Source organism: Vanellus vanellus (assembly GCF_965231255.1).
Source record: "Vanellus vanellus genome assembly, chromosome: 10".
Lineage (NCBI taxonomy): Eukaryota > Metazoa > Chordata > Aves > Charadriiformes > Charadriidae > Vanellus > Vanellus vanellus.
Window position 1 is genome coordinate 3,456,149 of NC_138915.1, and position 21,102 is coordinate 3,477,250.

General features: G+C 36.9%; 1 protein-coding gene across 3 annotated transcripts in view; it reads right to left on the reverse strand.

Moving 5' to 3' along the window:
- Positions 1–21,102, reverse strand: part of ATRX (ATRX chromatin remodeler) — an 83,716-nt gene that overhangs the window by 33,815 nt on the left and 28,799 nt on the right. For all 3 annotated transcript variants that reach the window (XR_014269523.1, XM_082488042.1, XM_082488041.1), the window contains 10 exons: positions 18,925–19,003; positions 12,707–12,837; positions 12,034–12,213; positions 10,247–10,340; positions 9,604–9,712; positions 8,778–8,957; positions 8,252–8,393; positions 6,959–7,068; positions 2,116–2,262; positions 1,727–1,904 (listed from right to left, as the gene is read on the reverse strand). Coding sequence is in view for 2 of the 3 variants with exons in the window: in XM_082488042.1 (XP_082344168.1) it covers positions 1,727–1,904; positions 2,116–2,262; positions 6,959–7,068; positions 8,252–8,393; positions 8,778–8,957; positions 9,604–9,712; positions 10,247–10,340; positions 12,034–12,213; positions 12,707–12,837; positions 18,925–19,003 (1,350 nt within the window). In the remaining variant the exon portion in view is untranslated. The remainder of the gene's footprint in view (positions 1–1,726; positions 1,905–2,115; positions 2,263–6,958; positions 7,069–8,251; positions 8,394–8,777; positions 8,958–9,603; positions 9,713–10,246; positions 10,341–12,033; positions 12,214–12,706; positions 12,838–18,924; positions 19,004–21,102) is intronic.

The window sequence follows — 21,102 nt, forward strand, 5'->3', positions numbered from 1 at the left end:
ACGCCAAAGTCCACGATTTTTGAAGTTACATAAATACAAACCCATGAAGGAAGGGACAATATTACCATAAAGACACAAGGTAACAACCCTTATGTTTAGCCTCCCTTACACGTTCCACAAGGAAAAAAAAAAAAACCCAACATAAAAATTAATCCCTGTAAGCGTGTATAAAATTTTATTTCATTATTGCACCATAACATGACCAACTGAATACAAAGCTGTTCTGTCAGGCTGCTGTCCCCTCACCACTACCTTCAAGACGGCAGTTCACACCTTTTCTTCTCTAGCTGTGACTTCCCTGGCAACATCCTCAACAAATGCAATATCCTGAACAAATCACATACAGAGTAAGAGCAGCAGCACAGGGTTCCCCACCCCTCCCTTTTTTTAAACTTGTTTTTAGTCACTGCAGCATTAATAGAAGGAGTCAGAAAACCCACTGGCAAGACGTGTATTTTCTTTATTGTTTAAATAACGTGTGTGGATTTAACACAATCACAAAAATAGTTCATAAGCTACTGTACTGGAGTTTCCCTGACTCCACAGCAATTATGTGATTTAGAGAGTCAAACTGGCAGAAAATTAATTAATGTTTTAGCTGCTCAAACAAGCCTTCTGCAGAGCTGGAGATGCCAATTCCAACTGGCCAATGCCAATAATCAGAAAGTTATTTTTTCCCATTAGAAGAATCCCTTTGTCTGTTAGAACAAAATTCACAGCCCTACTATTATTTGAAACTTCACAAAATCAAGCTCACCGAGTACAATTATCAACCAGACCAATCGATCAGAAGGGGGGAAAAAAAAACCCCAACAAACAAAAATCAACCACACTCTGTCAAGAAACCTGAAGTCCAGCCAAATAACTAAGCCCAAGAAAACCTATCTCCAGAATCAAAGACATAATTTACCTACTCTTTCAGCATTCTCAATTCGAAGAGAAATATCAAAGTTACCTTTTAAAAACAATCTTTAAAACATACTGCATAACCATGAGTTGTTTTCACATATCAGTTGTCAGTTCAGAATTTGTAGGAAAATTTTGCTATTTTGGTGAAACTTGCTAATCCTAAAATTTTTGGTTCTTTTTGGTGACCACCTGATAGATTGGTTGTATCAACTTGGAATATTTTCAAGTGCTTACATAAATTTGCTCAGTTCAGCTGAGCTTAAACCAGACATCTGTTTCTTAGACTGAAAAAATGAATTATTTAAGGGCTTTACCAGCAATCAGTGTATTAGCACTTAATTAACACTTGTTTGTTCACACTTCTCAGGTACATTCTCTACTATTTTTCATGTGTAGTTCCTCCCTTCACAGTAGATTTCTATCAAGGATAACTCAGCTTGTGGTTATAACAAATTAGCAGATTAAAATAACTTTAAGTTCCCAACAGAGTCACTTCAAATTACCTTGCAAAGAAAGCAATGCTAGCAGAAAAGGTACCTATTAGGAAAAGTTTCAAGTATATGTTCCTGCAGTCACTTCTGTATTCGATCTAATAGAAAAGACTGTTACAGAAGTCTATTTACAAAAGCAGATGGGATAGTTTCTGAACAACCATTTCTCTAACAGAAAAAGCCAAAGAAAATGTGATAAATCTTACTAACATTACTGTTTAAAATTATTTGCCCAACAGATTCCATTTGCAAGATTACTTAGCTCATAATACATAAACCAGTAAGTACAATATATATAATGTGTACTTGTATTAATTTTCACTTACCTGGATCAACTAAAGCTTTATTAAATATTTCTTTAAGTTTTCTACTCTTCACGTTCCTGCCTTGTGCAAGATTACGATACATCTCATAGCCTATTATCATCACACCTCCTTCATCTTGCCAACGCTGGAGCATATAGCTTCTCTCTTGAGGGCGTTTCACAGTTGCTAGTTCACAGACCTTTAATTTAAAAGGGGGAAAAATATGCCTGAATTTCATTTCAAATACTGACATACCAGTGTAACTTTTAAATACCCAAGGTGTATTAATGCAAGCAGATTTTTCACATACTTAAACTGCATTCCTTAGCCTGTACTTTGAGTGGTGGAGCTTCCTAATTATGTAAACCATTCAGTTATTTCATTTTTAGAAGTCTTTTTAAGCCTTATACCTCTAGTTTTTCGTCATCTTCTAAACCTTCTTGCCATTTTTCAAACTCATTCAACCAGTTCAAGGCAGTGTTCAGTGGACACACTACCAGAGCCGTCCGAAAATCCAGCTTGTCACACAGCAAGACTGTGTGAAGAAAACTTACTACCTACAAGAGGAAAAAACACACAAAAAATGCCAAATAAACCACTGAGTATTAAACACTAGGAAAGACAGACATAAGTATACATTCACATATAGAACTTACCAACAAATTCTTGTTCAAAAACATTCTTTTTCTGTTTGTTAAACAACTCGCTGCTTAAAATGTAATACACATGTATTTTGAAGTCATACACTTATTACTCGGTGTTACATGGCTGCATACGTCCTTCACATACTGAGATACACATGCAGTTTTGAATTGCACCAGATAGCTGAACGATTTCAAATATAAGGAACCCTCCCTTGACATTTCACCAATCCTTTTCATAATCTAAACATTTCTATTAGGTCATTTTTAAGTGTTCTCCCAATACTCGCCCCAAACATTAAGTAAGATCACCTCTGTGGACTTCATAAACCTATCAAGTTTCTGGAAAGTGAACTTCAGTCTTAAATCAATGTTTTCCACATTTTTTCATCATATTGGCAAATTCTCTGAAAAGAGCTCTGAAGCAGGTTATTGAAATGCTTTCCAAGTATTCCCCCCTTAGCCAGACTGGCTATATGTTGCAGATGGTAACACCTCCTTGAGGCCTGGGAAAAAAACTTAGATCTTTTGATGTCACTCAGTGTTTCTGCTGGGCCACCTGTTTTTGAGCGGTAGCAAATAAATATAGGACTAGAGGTAACCTGTAAAAACCTGGGAGCTGAAGAGTCAGCGATCCCACGGCAGCTCCAGCTCTCTCACTAGACTTTTAACGCTGAAGACTGCACTCTAATCCACATAACCATACAACATCCAGAAAGCTCTTTTCAGATCAAATCTTGGTATCTGGCAACTCTGATTTAATACATTGTTCAAAGCAATTTGAAACTGCATGACTATGCTGGGAGCACTGGGCAACAAACTGGTTTTAGATGCTGCAATACAAAATGAATTACTAGTGGTTTTGTGATCAGGACAAAAGCATCTCATGCTCATCTGCAGGAAGTACCCACGAAGACTAATCACAAAAGTCCTATGTCCTGGACAAGCAGCAAGCCCCTAATTGCCTTATTTCCCTGATCCTTTACCCACATTCTTCTCTGCAGTCTGCAAAGTCTGCTAAAACTTATTGCTAATTTAGCTCTTCTAAGAGCGAAATCACAAACAGCGTTACAGAGCACAGTAGAAGAACTGGCAAATGACCACATAAGGCAAAACCCAACTACCTAAGCTACAAACACTAGCCATAAAAATACCTGATATATATTTGTAACAATGGCTTTCTTTGATTATCAGGAAGTTACAGCCAAAACGCATGTCATGAACACGTGTGGATCACATACAAAAAAACCTGCTGTGAAATATTTCATCAAACTAAAGTATGTAGTACGTTAAGTAGAAGCGTACAAGTCACCTAGACTGCACTGCTACGTTAAAGCACAACAGTTCTGCAAAACATTGCTCATCTCCAGTAAAAGAGGTAATTAACTCCTGAAGAACCCTAACACCTAAGCTAGAATTACGCATGTAAACAAATATACTCTTCAAAGGTGATTTTCAAAGTACGTATGAAAGTCCTCTTCTGCAAGACTGTAGATTGTCAAAATACTGTGTGTCACCCCAACTTCCATAAACACAAGCAAAGCTATACACAGTGCAGCTGGAGTTCTAAAAAGCATACTGTCCAGATGCCGCGCACCCCAACCAACCAAGACTGCAGGTTGCTTTACCTCCATAGTACACACAGCGAATGATCACAGTCCCTCTGATCATCTACAGCTCTGTGTTACTCAAAAAAAAAACCCGCAACCCCACAAAAACCTCCAAACAAAAAAAAACAGACACAAAATCCAAGCTTCCCTTGATTCTTTTGAGCCTGTTCTTTGCAGGGGATCTAAAGAACCTGAAGACGCTACGCCAGCCTAAGCGCTCCATGACCATACCCTGCAATTCACAGGTGAAGAAAGAAGATTCTTAGGATCAGAAAGTCCTAAATAAAACTTGTCTGAATCAGGTCAGAGGAGAGCAGGATTAGGTATTTCTCATGTAACTTCCTTTTCTGAAAAATCCTGGGTAGCAACGGTTTAGAGGGAAGACACAAGAATAAGGAAGCCATCTGACCCAGTAAGGCATAGCTAACGCTAGCAAAGAATAACAGATACCTCCTGCTGGATTCTCTCTGAAGATCTTCTCTTGGAGCACATTTCAAATCTCTAAAAATAGTAATGAAAGACTTCAAGCCAAGTCAAGTCTGCTCTCTATCTGTATAGATACATCTGCTATATCTGTGCTGACTATGCCAAACACCACCTCGCAAGGCAGATGTGACCACTACAAAGTTACACACTACAGAAGTACCTCATTCCAAACATAGAGGTGTCAAAGACCAACTGCTTGTCAACGGGATCTTACAGCATCTTCTTTGCTAAGTGACTCGCAAGGTCATAAAGCTGGCTCTTGTCACTGGAACACTATGAGTCCAGCTATGGCAGAAAAATGTTGAGACATCTTTCATAGAGCTTGGAATTCCAGGACGTTGAGATACTGACCTCTCTACGCATGAACAGATCTTGAGCCTTCAGGCCAGGTGATAGGGCTTCCCAATCCAATGGGGAAGCTTCTACCACAACAGACCAAGATGGAAGAGGATGGTGAAATGGCATTTCCTCACAGACGCTTTGAGGATCCCATCCTCACTGTAGGAAGAAAATAACCTCTTTGAGAACCATCATCACCACGCTAAAGATACTGCACTCCAGGGAATCAGAAAAGTGCATCCATATTTGGAGCTTGTGAAGAAAGAATTTAGAATGAAGTGCTGCACGAGTGCTGGCTGCTAACGTGATCTAAGCTTGCTGGTCCCAAACTCACCAGTGTACTAAGCAGATCTCCTGTCAAGTGACCTTATAGCTAAGCTAAGAACAGCTTCTGGCACAGGAAGACCCCGACTGATCCCAAGTTGAGATCAGTTCTAATCAATTCCAACGTCTGCAGAAGCTGCAAGTTAAGATTTATAATGACCCAGCTCGAGCCAGAGATCACAAAAATTCACAGCAATTCATTTCACTGGCCAGTTCTCCTGATAAAGATACAGGAATCTCTCCCTCCTTCGGAAAAGAGGAAACATAGCACCAATGAAGGTCAATGACAGGGAGACCAAAGCGGCTCTGCTTTTCCAAGGGCCTTTTCAAGCACAGACAAGGTTGTTACCATCCCTTCTTCTTCAGTGTTCTCAAAAATTTCCATTTATCTTTCCCAGAATCAGAGGGAAAGATTCTTCTGTCAAATTACTTCTGCTAAAGGAATTCTTGGGAACAGACAGGGCAGCAGCACAGCTAGATGGACAACTCGCCCCAGTTCTTTGCTCGTAGGATTTGTGGAGATGCTACATCTGGCTAAACGCAATCCCCAAAATCTATGAAGACTGATCGATACTCGGAAACAAGCAAACACAGAAGGAATTCAACACTCCCGGCTACCCTGAACAGGTCCTAGCATGAGTACTGAGATGCAGGGAATTCAAGAAAACTGTTTTTGATCTTCTACCTCTTGCAGGTGAAGGGCATAAGCTTCTCCCAAGGCCTGCAATGATTATAAGAGGCCCAACAAAAAGAGTTTGTTGCACTGTTTTACAGCCACTGCTTGGGTGATCAGTTTCAGAAGAAACATTTTAAGATAGGGATTGAGCTTCAGATTTTAAAGGCTAATAGAAATGGTAAGTTGTTCACTGTGCAACTTCTAACATGGCAGAACAACCACTTGTATCAGACCAAAGAAATTGGGAAATGTTTTTTTTTAAGAAATGCTACAAGATTCTGTTTTAATGATTTTTACAAAGCAGTCTTCAGCAGTGTAAAGGAGAAGGAACATGCGCTGAAGTGACAATGAAGGCTTGAACCTGAAGATCTCAGGAAGCAAAGAATCGTAAAGGCAAAGACAAGAAAAAAAGAAGTGAAAAAGGGGCTGAAACTATGCCCTATAGCTAACTGCCAAGGCAACGAAAGCTGCTGGTCTTAACTGTCTGTGATGCACAACGACCCAAAAATATGAACGTACATATGCAATTGCTGAAATAAGAAACAAAAGTTCCCTGTCCCTCAACCCAGAAGAGTCTGAATTGTAGCAAAACATTGTTTATATTAAAACACAAAGCATCTGACTTTAGACACTAAAAGTCTGGCATAAAACCCCAAAACAAACAAAAACCCCTGATAAACCTCTATTTTATCAGTGCGACAAATAAACCGAAAAAACACTGAGGAAGATAAATAATTTAAGGAGCAACACATGAATGAGGAAGACAGTAAAAACCACAATTTGCTTAAGATTATTAAACTGTCTTAGAAAGACAGGTTCCAAAAGCCTGTCTCCTACTAGCTGTATTTCTTGTTCTGAATTGCAAGGGAGTTACACATCACTGAGAATTAAATATGACCTTTTCACATGAATATCAATGATTATCTAATCTAATTTTAGATATTTTAAAAGCAGAGAAAGCCCAAGTGTGTATCAGAACTTTCACAGCTGTATACTACGAAACACAACTTCTTTCTCAAGACCTCTTTACCAAACGTTTTCCTCCAGTGACCCTCAGCGAGCCACTGCCTAGGAAACAGTTTTACTATGTTCTGAAAGTCATTAAAATTGGGTTTTGCTGTATCAGCTTTTGAGAGCAAGCTACAGACCAGAAAACAAGACGACTTTTGTTTCTTACCTGTAACGTTTTCCCCAGACCCATACAGTGAGCGAGAATGCATCCAGAACCAGGAGATGTCTTTGTTTTTTTCACAGATTCACAACAGCAATCCCACATGAACTGAACACCTGAAGAAAATGAGTGAAAATTTTCTTATTAAAGATTCATTTTATTAAAGTTAACCTGGTAAGAGATAGGTGTGATTGCTGTAAGATCATGGTAACTCTTAGATAAGCAGTGCGTAGGATAATTATTGATTCATTTCTGTCCAGCGGGGTTGTAGGTGGGATGATCTCTGCCTTGAACTTCATTATATTCACAGTTTTCACTGAAGATGGGGCAACTGGGTTAGAAAATATTACTATGCAGACTGCAGATGACTGCGATCTCGGGGACAGGAAGAAAAGACGAGACAGAACAAAAAGCGGCAAGGACTTCATGAAAAGAGTAAAATGATCTTGGTAGACTAGCAAAATTATCTGAAACCAACTAGAAGAAATTCTGCTGAGACAGATCAGATGTGAAGTTCTATGCTTAAGAGGAAAAAAAATCAAGCAAGAACTGCGACAGCTGAAAAGGGCAAGGAAATACACGCTACATAACGAAGCACATTAACAACGTGAGGGTCTGCTAGGTGATTTTTTTGTTCTTTGCAATGCATTTACTGGGGATTTGTATTCTACTATGCTTTACTCGGCACAGATGAGGCTTCAACTTGACTGCTGTGACTGGTTCAGGGCACCTCCCTTTAGGAGTTAAAGCAACTCCAGAAGTTTCTTACTAAAACGGAGAGGTTGTAGATTATGAACTTTGAGGAAAATTTAAAATAACATAATGGGCTGTGAAGAAAATTATGATTGGTTATTGTCCCTTTTCTCCTTCACTAGAGACAGAACACAGAAAAAAGTTGGCTTGATTTGCAATTGTGTCAGGTATTAGAAAAAAAAATTGTGTTGAGAAAGCCAGGAAAATACTAGGAGATTTTAAAATCTTCACTGAAAGCTGCAAAAAGTGAATATACTAATTCCTCAACAGAATAAGTAAACTTACATTTGATTCTGCCTCAGTGTGGAGAATTAGATGACTCTGAGGATCATTCCAAATTTACATTTTAAGGTTCTTTGCTTGTGAAATGAAACTATGTATTGCTGATCTCATTTACTGTTATTCATGTCCCAAAAATAAAGCATTAAACCTGACACTCTTGCATTTGCCTGCTACGGAGTTTTTCTTATGATTCTAATTCAGGTTGCATAAGGTGCTGTGACAGGGGAAGGGAAAAAAAAAATAATTAAAATTCTCCTTCCTTACCATCTACTTGGTGTGGTTTCAGTCTGGTAACGATACTCCTGTGAACCTGCACTAATGGTTCTTTGGTTTCTTCATCTTCATCTAAAACCAGCTTAGTTGTAATGGGACATTTCAGAGGTGAAGCATCTTCTATCTCTATCACCTATAAGCAGAAACGGGGCATCATCGGAATACTTCACAATAGAATAATACCAAGCATTTGAAAAACACTACCTTTAGAAGTCATAATTTATTTAGTAAAGAGAAACCTTACATTCTTTACTACGCATCACAACTTTGGGGGAGTGCTTTTCCCCATGGAAAGTAAAGCAGCAGGCGATTGAAACAGCTTTCCAAAGATCTCAGTAGTCTTAAATAAAACTTACCATTGTTAACCTGCAGGAAACTACAAATAGAACTTGTGGCTTACAAGGCTACATGTAGGTAGTTTTAAAATTACTTATCAAATTAAACTGAGGTAGAAATATGTCACCTTAAACATCAACAATTTAACTTCCTAGCATTTTGCAAAGAAAACAGAACATACCTCTCTCAATTTCTCTCTCTCCCGTTCTCTTTCTGCTATACGTTTTCTTCTTTCTTCTTCCTCTTTAAGTGCATTTTGTGTTTCTGTTCTAAGCTTATCATCTTTAATAATCTTCCTTATTTTCTTCCTGCCCTTTCCAGGAGATTTTGAATCATCATTGTCCTCATCCTCAGAATTACTCTATTACAAATTAAAATTAAGTATTAGCAAGAAAATTATGGCACTGAGCATCAAGGCCTTCATTTTTAGACAAGCTCCCCAAAATTTTTATATACACAGTGGAGTTCAGCTCATAAGGAAAAAGATACTTTTAAAAAATCAAGTTAGCCAGCATGACAAAAGAAGCGCCCCGTTAACTATAACGTATTCTGAGATATTAAAGATAAGCCCAGTTATGCAAAGGCAGACTGTTATCATTTGATAGTAACTAATGCCTATTAACAAAGAACTGTTTTTCTGTTCTAATGGTGCTAGATCAGATCAGCTATCACCTACTCCACCATAGGAAAAGAAACCATAATACTAGGAAAGCCTTAAACTATTATTTGTGTCGTGTTCTACATTTAGTTTAAAAATTTCATTTACTGAAAAGATATCGTGCATTTTTATCAAGATCTAGACAGCAAATGGTTTTAGTTAAAAGCAATGTTGTTTCTCCATAATGGTGCCATTTTACAAATTTTAGCACTGAATTAACATTGAGAAAAATTATAATTTTTTACTGTACTTTGTACAGAGCTGTTTGAGATACCGAAGTCCCAAAGCAGTTGGCAGAAGAGGCAGGAACTCCTTTTCCCATTTATTAATTCAAAACACAATATAGTACCTTATTGTTGTTCTCACTTGAAGAATCCTCTTGAACCTTTATACGCCTTCGTTTCTTTTTCTGTTTGTAACTACGCTGGTTTTCTTCTGCCTCAGCTTTCTTGGCAGACCTATAAAGAAGAAAAAAAGGCAGTATTACTGACTAACAATAATAATTCATTGCCTCACTGGAAAACAGTGATTAAAAAAGTACATGAACCACATTGCTAATTAATAGAACATATACTCCTTTTGTGCCATCAGGGGTTTACTTCCAAATTCCTTCCTCCCCCTCAACCCACTGGACACACATAGCAACAGTCTATTCCAGACAACCCTGAAGAATTGCAGAATTGTTAAGCATTAGTTTTCTACTGCAATCCACCATTCCTCAATTGACACTGACACATTTGGCATAAAAATACTCATTTTTTGTTCTTCTTTTTTTGTCATCAAATTGCTGTGTACCACATAATGTGGTACAGATTCAAAATTCTCACATTTGCTGTGAAGTTAATTAGCAGATACCAAATTATAGACAAGTCTCGGAAAAGGTTTTAAGGACTGACCCAAAGTCTTCAACTTTTACCATCTCACTGCCTAAACTGCACTATTAAAAACCAAAAACCAAACACAGGATAAGCACAGTTAAGTTTTATTTATACCTCGTTCTTGGACGTTGGTCATCTTCAGACTCACTGACTTCTTCACTAACTGCAGACTCATGAAACTCGGAGTCATTTGAATCATCGCTGCTCACTTTAAAAATAAATTATGATTTCATGTTGAATATTATTGCAAAGTTAGCAACATTACACAACTACTAATTATACAAGAAACTGTTTACGATCAATGAGCAATGTAAAAGTTCATTTTGGACAGTATGGGACCCATTAAACATCCCAATAAGAAGCATCAGGAATACAAGGGGTACAGAGTGGAAAAGCTCAACACTAACACTGAGTCCTGATAGATGGCACATTATACCATCAAGACTTGAGGTCTTTATGCAGAATACACCTAAGTATAGTTTATAAGCAAATGACAGAAAGCGTTATACTAGAAAGAGTCACATTTCAAAGACAGTGGGTGAGGAGGAGAGAACACAATGAGGAACAGTACAGAACTTCAGAAAACAAAAGACGATTTTTAGTTAAACAGAAGCTTTTGTTGCAAATCTTTTACACAAATCATACTTCACAATTCGTGCAAACAACCCTTATTTACTAACAACACATACAATTATATTGCTGCATTTACGCCTTGAGGTTTCTTCAGGTAACGCAAGTTTAAAACTGACTCAAAAGACAACTGAAAGTCCACCTAACCTAGCAGCATTAGGTAATACTTACGTAAGGACTTTTAGGAGCTATCACTGGCATTTACAGGCAGTTAAGACCAGCATGCCATTTAGCACCCTTATAATTTCAGTTTGACCTTGAACACAGTGGAAAGTTTAAGGATATGCATATAGGGAAATGTATGTATATGTATTCCCTACGTATATAGGGAAATGTAATATTAGTAACATAGGGCTGAAAAACAGCAAGCTGAAATAAAGTATATTGTTCTACTTGAGACTATCGAACTCAAAAGATGCTGAAGAACGCTGAGAATTAGCCTGGCTGCATCTTACTTGCACACCACCCCTGTAATTTACAATTAATTTTCTTGAAAGAAATGGTTGTTGGTGCAGTTATAACTCCATAAGGAAGGAAAAGCGCAAATATACATTCAGATAAAAATGAGCGTTTTTCATGAAGGATAACGATAACAAATTGCATTGCATCTTTTAGCCTGGGGAACACCATGACAGAGGAGCGGCATTAGCGCAACCCTAAGAAGAGGAAAGTACTGCACACCCTTACTACCACTGGCCGTGAAACACCATCAAAACCCACACGGACCAAGGCGGCAGTAAGCACTTATCAGTATTATCGCTCTCCTCCTCTGCACAAAATGATTAAATGCAAGGGGCTGACAGATCCTTTGTTCTTGCGTGCAACAATGAAAATGTAAAATCCAAGTCAAGCCTCATTTCACAGTGCCATCTGGTGTCCAGCTACAGCTTGCAACATTTAAATCCTAGGGCGGAGAAATTTCTGATGCACAAGGGCCAACTAACAGTCCAAGTCAAAGACAGAAATTGCATAAAGGACAAGATCGACTTTCACAAACTGGACATACTGGGCTTGCCTCTGTTATTTAAGATTAATGTAAGACTCAACAAGATTAATCCAATGCAGAGGATACAGTAAGTGGAGAGAGCTGCAGCTGTATTCAACATTTTAAATTAAACTATTTATCAAACACAGGTAAGAGAATTCTGGATTTAATACACAAGGAAATTTATACAGAGATTTTAAAATTACATAGTTTCGGATCTCCACTCCAACATGCTTTGGACTTGATTTTATAGAAGCAAGTGACAAAAAACGTTTGGATTATGTACCTTTCCTTCTATTTCTGCGCTTGCCTTCTTTTTTGTCTTTCCGTTTCACCTTTTTTTCTTCACCAGATTCTCCATCACTCACTGTCAGCTTATGCCTCAGCAGCCTGTGTCTGTATCTGGGCTTCTTTGATTCCTCTTCCTCCGAGTCTGATTCAGAATTATCTTCCTTTTCATTCTCTTCTGTCAGAGATAAGAGGCGAGTACAACATTCACACTGGTCATTTTTTAAGAATTAAAATCTGAATTAATTTAGGCTAAATTCTGTGCTTTTCCAATATAGCGTTGGTTCCCTCAAATTTTAAGTTTTCTACACTGCCTGAACACTTGGAATGTCTGTTCCAATGACTGCATATGTTAGTCAAATCTCTCCCGTGCATTTGCACGTCTTACTGTTCTGTATAGGTTATTCCTCACAAATCCCTAGGACTTCTGAATTGGCTACAAAAACCAGACTATGAACAAAAAAATGCACTTACAGAAGAGTAAAAGAGATGATAATCCTCATGATCATTCATGTACACTGGCCTCTATTTGGCAATTACCTATCAAAATCATTGACTTTTTTTTGTTGAAAACTGAAGAAACTTTAATAATTATAATTTTCTCAAGTGACCTTTAAAATTATGACAGGCGCTACAGCACCACTTTTTCCCAGATGCTTTTTGGTGCTCACCATCATCTGCTGTGTTTTCATTTTGCTTTCCAGTTTTCTTTTTCCCTTCATCCGATTCATCATCTGAAGATGCATCCTCATCAGAGGAAAGATTGGCTTTGATTTCTTCTAAAAGCATTTTCTTGGCAATTCTTTGAAGTAAAACAGAAAAAAGTATTTATTCCATTGTTCAAGTAAATCTATGAACGATAAGTGTAATCCTATACTATTCAGAACTTCAAAAAAGGGGTTGAAAGCTGAACAAAAAAATGACACGATGAAAAGTCATTGTGGTAAGACAGGATAATATATCAGCAAAAATCTCTCATGTTAAAACGTTAATGTGTTAACTTGCCTTTAAGAAAGCAAATCTCTAGAATGCTTCTTAAAAAAGAAGTTTCATGCGTTACAGCAAGACTGGAGATAGCTACCAAATGTACAAACTTAAACATTTCATTTTATTAATGGTCTATTTGGATGGACTCTCGTCAGTTCTGGGACAGGCGCCTATATGAACTAATGGTAACAAGAACGTGAAGATGCTGCAGCCCAAATCCTAATACTCAAATCATTCCCCCCCAAAATTATTATCGTGCTTACTTGATTTAAATCAATGAGACTAATTTCCTGAGGCACTGATCTACGTGACTAGTGTATATGTAAATAGTAATAGTTTTAAAAACAGTGTATCACTTAATGTATCACTTAATCCAAGGCAAAATATAAAATGGTAAGAGAAAAGCATAGGAAAATAGTGGACTTATCTGAGAACTTGTACTTCCAGGGGAAAAAAATCCTGAAAGAATGAAACTAGGCCTTCCTCATATAAATATCAGAAAAATCATAGTTTTCATTCCATGGTCGTCAATTTAAAATGAATTTTTTTTTTCTAGGTCAAATCTGGTCTGTCTTGCCTTTCAGGAGAACTAACGGATACTGTATGCACATAGTTCAGAACAGAAAGCTTTCATACCAGTCACAATAATAGTTCAAACCCCATGAAACTGAACCACAATCTAGGCTTCACCTGGAAATGGCAAAGAAACAGTGATCTCTTAAGTACAGCTTCTTATACATCAGAAAATTGTAATTTTTATGTAGCACTACAGAACAGGTTTTAAAGAATCTGTGTTTCATTTTTCAGAATGTAACGTGTCCCTAAAACAAAGGAACTTTTCAAAGGGAAATTTCCCACAGCATCTTTCTCAACACTTCATAGAATATTTTCTAGTTTTTGAGTGGTAGTGTATTTTCCAAAAAGACTCTAACACTAATGTATATTCAGTTATAATTAAAAGATGGAAGTTAAGTGGTTTAGTAAATATTTAAGATTGCTCCGAGAGTCAACGTCTATCCATCAGCATCCAAAACAACCCCCTTTTCTGAGAAATGGCTTGCAAAGAAATAGCTGTTTAAAACTTTAAAATGCAGTGCTCGTGGCAATTCCATATATACCAACAGATCACGGTGTGCACCCAAAGAAAACTTTACTAAGTCCATAAATAAATAACATCCTCTTCCAAATGTTTTTGCGTTAGGTCCTTGCAGAGGATTTCAAAAAGGGACTTAGTTTTTTTGTGTTGTTGTTTTGTGTTTGTTTTTTTTTTTAAACCCGCCACATCATGTATAATGGCAACAAGAATAAATAGCTCCTTATACAAGAAATTAAGGCAATCTCTTAATGGTCAGAAGAACTTTTTCTTCAAAAATGAAACTGCTTGTCTCTTTAAAAGATTTTAACATGAATTATTAACCTTGAAACCTACTCCAGAAAATGCAGACAACAGCAGTTTGGCTACTTTTCTTGTTTAAAAAAATAACAGTATCATCACCAAAGTTTTGCTTTGGAAGAGGAAAAAAAGTAGAAACACTAAAAAGAACTGCAAAATTTTGAAATTCAATCCTGAACGTACTGCCTAATAATACTGCCTTTGACTTATTTTGGATTGTCCTCAATTGCATTAGCAAAGTTAACACAACTTGTACATGGATAACAATACTTACCTTTCAGACAAGCCACCTTTAAAAATTCATTTACGTATTTTTAAACAAAGGTTGACTTTGGTTCTTAACGAAAGAAGACATATATTTTTGTTTTTTCTTTTAGGAAATATTTTTAAGGGGGGAGAGAGGGGAAACCAGCAAACGTACCATTCACATAAAAATACCGTGCACAAAATCTACTACGCATAAACAGAAGATGCTGTTATTTTCCTACTAATCATCATCATAACCACCACCCAGATTGGGTAAACTCACTAGTTTCTCATCAATTATTTATAATAATATTGATTAATAAGCTATTGTTTTTATACTCCGAGATAGAAAATGAGACATTTTTTAGCTAGCATAAAGATTCAACTACTTTGAATCAAACTGAGATGGAACTGTTTGTTCAGTGAAAAAAGCTACATTCTCTGCAACGCGTTCTAATGGTATCATGTCAGGCTAAAAATGTAAGACACTGTTGAAATGTTCAGAATTAAAAAGATTCCTATTTTTAATGTAACTACATATCTGACAGGAATTAAAAGTGTAAGCAATATCAGAACCCACCAGATTAAGCCTTGTAAGTGCATCTGACAAATGACTGATGTAACAAATGGCTTATATGAATTAGAATAAATTAAGTACTGGACTCTTGAAACTGGTTTTAAATTAAATTAAATGTGGCTCAGGATAACATATCACATTTCAATTTAAGATATAAACCCATTTAAAGCGACCAGGTTTCTAAGCTTTACCACTTTAATATTTGCATTAACATCAAACTGCAAGTACCAAGAAAAAGAAGCTATGATCGTGTGAAAACTCCCTCGCTCACATTCTTCCGGAGAAACCCATGAAAATCAAAAGATACCGTAATATTTACTCAGGTCAAGGACACAAAATATATTCTTGGGCAAGCAGATGCAATAATTGAAGACTCTAAACAAATCTAATTAAGAAGCACAGAGTAAGACCCCAGCACATACCCCGGTACTGCAGTATGACCCCCAGCACAGGACTGCAGGTAGTAGGAGAAAAAAAGCCAAACAAACGGCCCCTGCATTTCATTCACTTCTGCCACTGCGCTGCTGTGACCTTGAGCATGTCACATTGCCTAACCCCGCTCCATCTTATCTAAACACATTGTGAGATTTGTATAAAGGACATTTTCCCAACACGTATTTACACAGCGCCTTACGGAACGGGGCTGTAATCTCAACCAGGACATATAAAACCAACTCTAGAATAAAATACCAGTATATATGTATAATTTTATATGAGGATTTAAATAGATCTCACCTTTGTATGAGAGACACCAACAATATACATTTATCAATAATGAACTGGTTACTATGTATTTTTTAACTTATGCTGAAAGAAAACATTCTTAAAACGAGATAGGCCAACTGGAAGTTACCCCTGGGTTGCTTAGTCATCCAATAGGACTACTTTAAATTATCCTTCAGACATTGCAGCAAAAGGAATAGTAGGTGCAGCCCTCGTGACGTGGAGTCAAGTCCACATGATAATTTGCACCATTCTTGTTCATGAATTTTAGACTGCCAATACGATGGACTCATTTATAGATTGTCAAAAATCTTGGTGAGACAATTCTACCACTGTAAAAATATTTTTTTCTTATTTAAAAGTCATTAATTTTAAATATAATTATCATGATGTATTATTACCAATTGGATTATATCAACTCACACGTAGTGTTCATAAATACCTACTAATTATATGTAGAAATAAGGTTGCCCGAAACAAGCCTTTGGGGGTGGGGATGACATTTTTATGTGGCTAATAAAAGACACCATCCTTTCAGCTAGAGCACTACCGAATTAAACGGGCCTTTAGTAGATTACTACAAAATTTAGAACCATTTAAAATCTATTATGAGAGACGAATATTTGGATGAAATGTCATACATGTCTAAAAAAAAAAATTGTAAAATCTGCCAAACACCTTGTTCTAAATACTGTGCTGTCTTTGCTGAAACAGTCCGATTTTCAAGCTGTCAGAGTTGTATTAAATTAAATGCTTGGACAAGAAAAACGTTTTACAAAAATTTATTGCAACCATCAAATACTTAAAGGCATTCTGCATTAAATACACTATTGACTTCTTAATAAACAAAACTACTGCAAACATATTAAACAGTACCATTTAAAAGATCAGAAGGACCAATAATAGATAATTACACAACATAAGATGAAAGAATACAGCACTATATGTCGTATGATGACCCAATTGGATATTGCATTTTGGCAAAGATGATTTCAAGACTATTAATATTCATGTCATGCACATCCAAAGGTATGCAAATAACAGAACATCTAAACTAGAGACCTGCAAACATGAGAGTTCCCACACTACAAATACCCAGTAGGTACTACGTACCCTCTTTGGCCTGGAAGAAAATAGGCAACTTATCTGAATAGTAGGTAAACTATTTAAACACTTTGTGTTGAGTAAACAGAAGAACAAGCTCTTAACTTATTGAAATTTGTTCCATCTTTTTACATTTTATATATCCGATTTTGGTGCCAAGTACAACGCGTGATGAATGTAAAATTAGACTGCAGTTACCAGTTAACATGTCTGAAGGTCGACAAAACTGTTTATTCACAAAATACCTCCCCAACTCATAAATATGTATTCAAAATATTCCCTAAATAAAAACTTCAACAAAGATTCAGCTTAAAAACAAAGTACAGAAACTGATTTTTAAATCCCAAATTCATATTACTGATTTGTTTGTTATCAATTGGGTTAACTCATTTCTCAATATAGCTCTTAAACTAATAATTAAGATCTGTCAGTAGATTTGTATGGTAAACACTGAACTTTGACAAAAGTGCATTGGCTTAGTTATCAACCAGAAACACTTATGAAACAAATGAAAAAGAAGGAAAAAAAAAATCAAAACAGGACTGAAATTAAAGCATCATTTAAAAAAAAGTCTTGTATTACCAATGTTTACGTGTTCTGCTTATGACCCTGTGCTGTCAAGTCCCTACAGAGCATCTTTCTTTAAAAGCTAAATTATTTGATTAAATTTGATGACTCTCAAAACAAGCAAGAACTACATCAGCAGCAACATTTTGATGCCAAACTGAGGTCCGTAAAGGATATAAAACAGTGTTTTTAAATTTACTTCAGCCACAGATCAAAACATACAACTCTGTGAATCAAAGACACCATATTCTAAACTAGTAAGGCTCAGAAGCAGAAAAAGATGCCATCAGCAACTGTGCAAAGCTACGAAGCTGGTCCCATACATGCTATATGGCAGAAAAAAATCAGTTTCTGAAATACTGTATAAAAATTTGTTGAACAACTCTTTAGCCTAACTACAGTAACTTCTGAAAAGAAACTGTGGCTCATAATTGAGCAATACTTCATGTTGTGCATTCACTCATTAGGAAATGAAGCTTTTACATTTTCTAGCCAGGCTACTTTTGATAACTACAATGGTACTGGTAAAATATGACATGTCTTAACTAACTATATCTTACATAGATTCATTTTTATTGAACTTGAAACTGAAGCAATACATATAAGCCACAATTCTGAAAATACCTATGCAAAGACTTAAAATTTAGATATATATATAATTAATCTCTCCAATGCCAGTTAAGCCTATGCACAGCGCTTGTAGAATCGGGGCCTTAACTATCACATTAGTCACTTCAGGTATTCTTTAGTGGATTAAAACTCAGTTTAATTAACAGCTGAAAACATCTAATACTGTTTTCTCCACACTTGTGTTTTCTCTTTATTGAGAAAAGGTGTTTCAATTAAAAAAAGCAAATTACGTAACAGTAATAACCAAGTTTGATCGGAAAATATTTTAGCACTGCATACTGCACAGATGCAAATTTTTACCTTCTAGTCACATAACTAGCTGAAATTCACATTTATCAGAAGCAGGTTTTTACCTTCCTGAATGAGATACTTGTCACAAATCTCACGCTTTCAATGGGAACAGAAAATGGACAGTGCTGAAGTGCATTTATAACACACCCTATGCAAGGTGTGTTAGCTAACTGAATACTTTCTTTGCTTTTCTGGATTTTGGCCTCTGTTTTCTGGCCCTTTGTTCAAACTTGCAGGAAGCCCGTGAGTGAGTCTTTACAAGGCAGGCAGTCGTGGTTTTTACAACCTGCTTGCTCTTCCGTTGTGCCGGTTTGCGCCCACGCCTAGGGTGTGTTATAATCTTTTTTAAGTCCTTACGGATGGTATCATACCTATTCTCAGGATCGTCATCATCATCATCTTCCTCCTCCTCCATTGGAACAGCCCTTGATTTAGTCTCTCCCTCATCTCCTGGGGGAGGAAGGGGAAACAAAAAACCAGAAAACATGAACACTTAAGACATGTAAAATCAGCAATAAACAACACAGCACACGAACTATTGTCTCTACCAAGAATCTCCACGTAAAAGTAGCTTGGTAACACCACCACTTTTCTACTAGTAAACAAAAAAGACAGTTATCTATTCTAACATAAAAGAGTAATTATTTTTATTAATAAAAGTATCTAGCAGCACTTTTATCCACATTATGCTCGCTACTACACATAACTTGCAATTCCTTCCTTATTACATACTGTGAAATCTGGATTTTTACACCAAAATATACAGAGACTGAACATTCCACCTAGGATTCAGAAATTAAGTTTCCTAAGTTATTAGCTCCATTTCAAATACTCCACTACCGAATTTGTGCAAATTGAAAAGCAGGCCCAAACAAATATATCACAGAATCACTTACCAAACTTAGGAGCTACCCTGCTGCCATTAAGAAGTACTCGAGAACAATAATCCTTGCCTATTTTTGTTTTCACAGTATCAAAATACAACGCATGTACATTTGTAATGTACGTGTGAAGACATGTTTTACAAACTACACGTGCTATCCTTACTGCAAATATCAAACTCAGCTGCACCACACGGATGCTGCCTCATATGGAAAGCACATCAAAACCAACAGCATGGGACACAGCAAAAAGAATAGCACAGTACGATACCTGCCTTTAAAGCTCCTCTGCACTCTCCTGGTTGAACTGAGAGGAACTCAGATTATTTCTAGCATACTCCCAGGCCTTTCCCCTTTCTTTTTTCTTCTTCTTCTGACTCGCATATAAATCAGTCCAATCTGCTAGTTAATAAAATTAAGCTTCGGAAGAGACCTCAAAATCCTAATGAACTAAGATCCCCTCATTCATAATTTCTACTTCCATTTTCTACCTGCGGGGAGTGGACTAAAACCAGGCTGCGAGATGCTTGCTCAAGTTGGTTCAACATACGCTTGTCCTGAAACTACCACTGGCCAGATGTCTTACAGGACTATGTAAGACGTGATCACACAAAGTCCATCACTCTTGGTGATTAGAAGACAGCAATTAAGACTCGCCAATTTTAGTATTCTCTCTCCAGGCTAAGCCAACCCACTTCTCCCAGTCTAACTCTAGTGTCAATCATCCCACATCACCATCACATTTTTCCAATTTGTACACTGTTATCCATCTCTCCCACCCAACAATTATCCAGTCTTTCCACTTGTGACTTGCAAATAAAACAATCACTGCGACTGCCTCAGACACCTTTTGATACATTACAACCAACTTTTTCCTCCTGGGCCTTTTCACCACCAAGTCTATGAACATAGACTGTACATGAGCAATTTATTTTAAAGGATTTTTCTGTGATGGCCCAGTGCTGCTGAGAATTGCTGCATGTGGGTTACTGTCACTGCATATTTGTCCCTGAGAAGTGTTTTAACAGCCGTGGGAAGACACTAGTCCATTCATATGTAAACTATTCATTATTTGCAATGTCCCCCAGCAGTGGCATCACTGAGGAAATCACTGTCTTGGCAGTGATCACGGAAAAGCCCTAAAAGTCCCAGTATTACACGCACAGAGATGCAACTAAACTTACTTCATCAGAGGACCTTGAAAAACAAACATTACAGGGCTGTATAATATGCAGAATAATAAACTTCTTTTCCACTGTTACTCTACAATGATGCAAAACACCATTAATCAAATTTTGGTTTCTTACAGGGCTCTAAATCCAAAGCAGCACAGCACCTGTGAGAAGGAACCTTTGCACCTGCAAAGATTAATAACTCTCCAGAAACTAAACTACAGGAGAACTTAAGGACGAAGTGGGTCAGCATCAAGTTGGTAGAAAAAAGGAGGAACGCTATGTTTTGTTTGTGTTGGGGGGGTAGGTGTTGTTTGTTTTTTTTCCAAAGAAATTACAAATAACAATAATCTCATTTTGCAGTTACTGTCTGCCTACAAGGGCTTTTCAGGAAAGCCAAAATGTCCCTTCTTCATAAACATATTGCTGTTTTGTTCATTTTTTGTTTAGTTGCAGCTTTGCAAACTACTGTATCTGAGCCAACAGTTATAGTAAA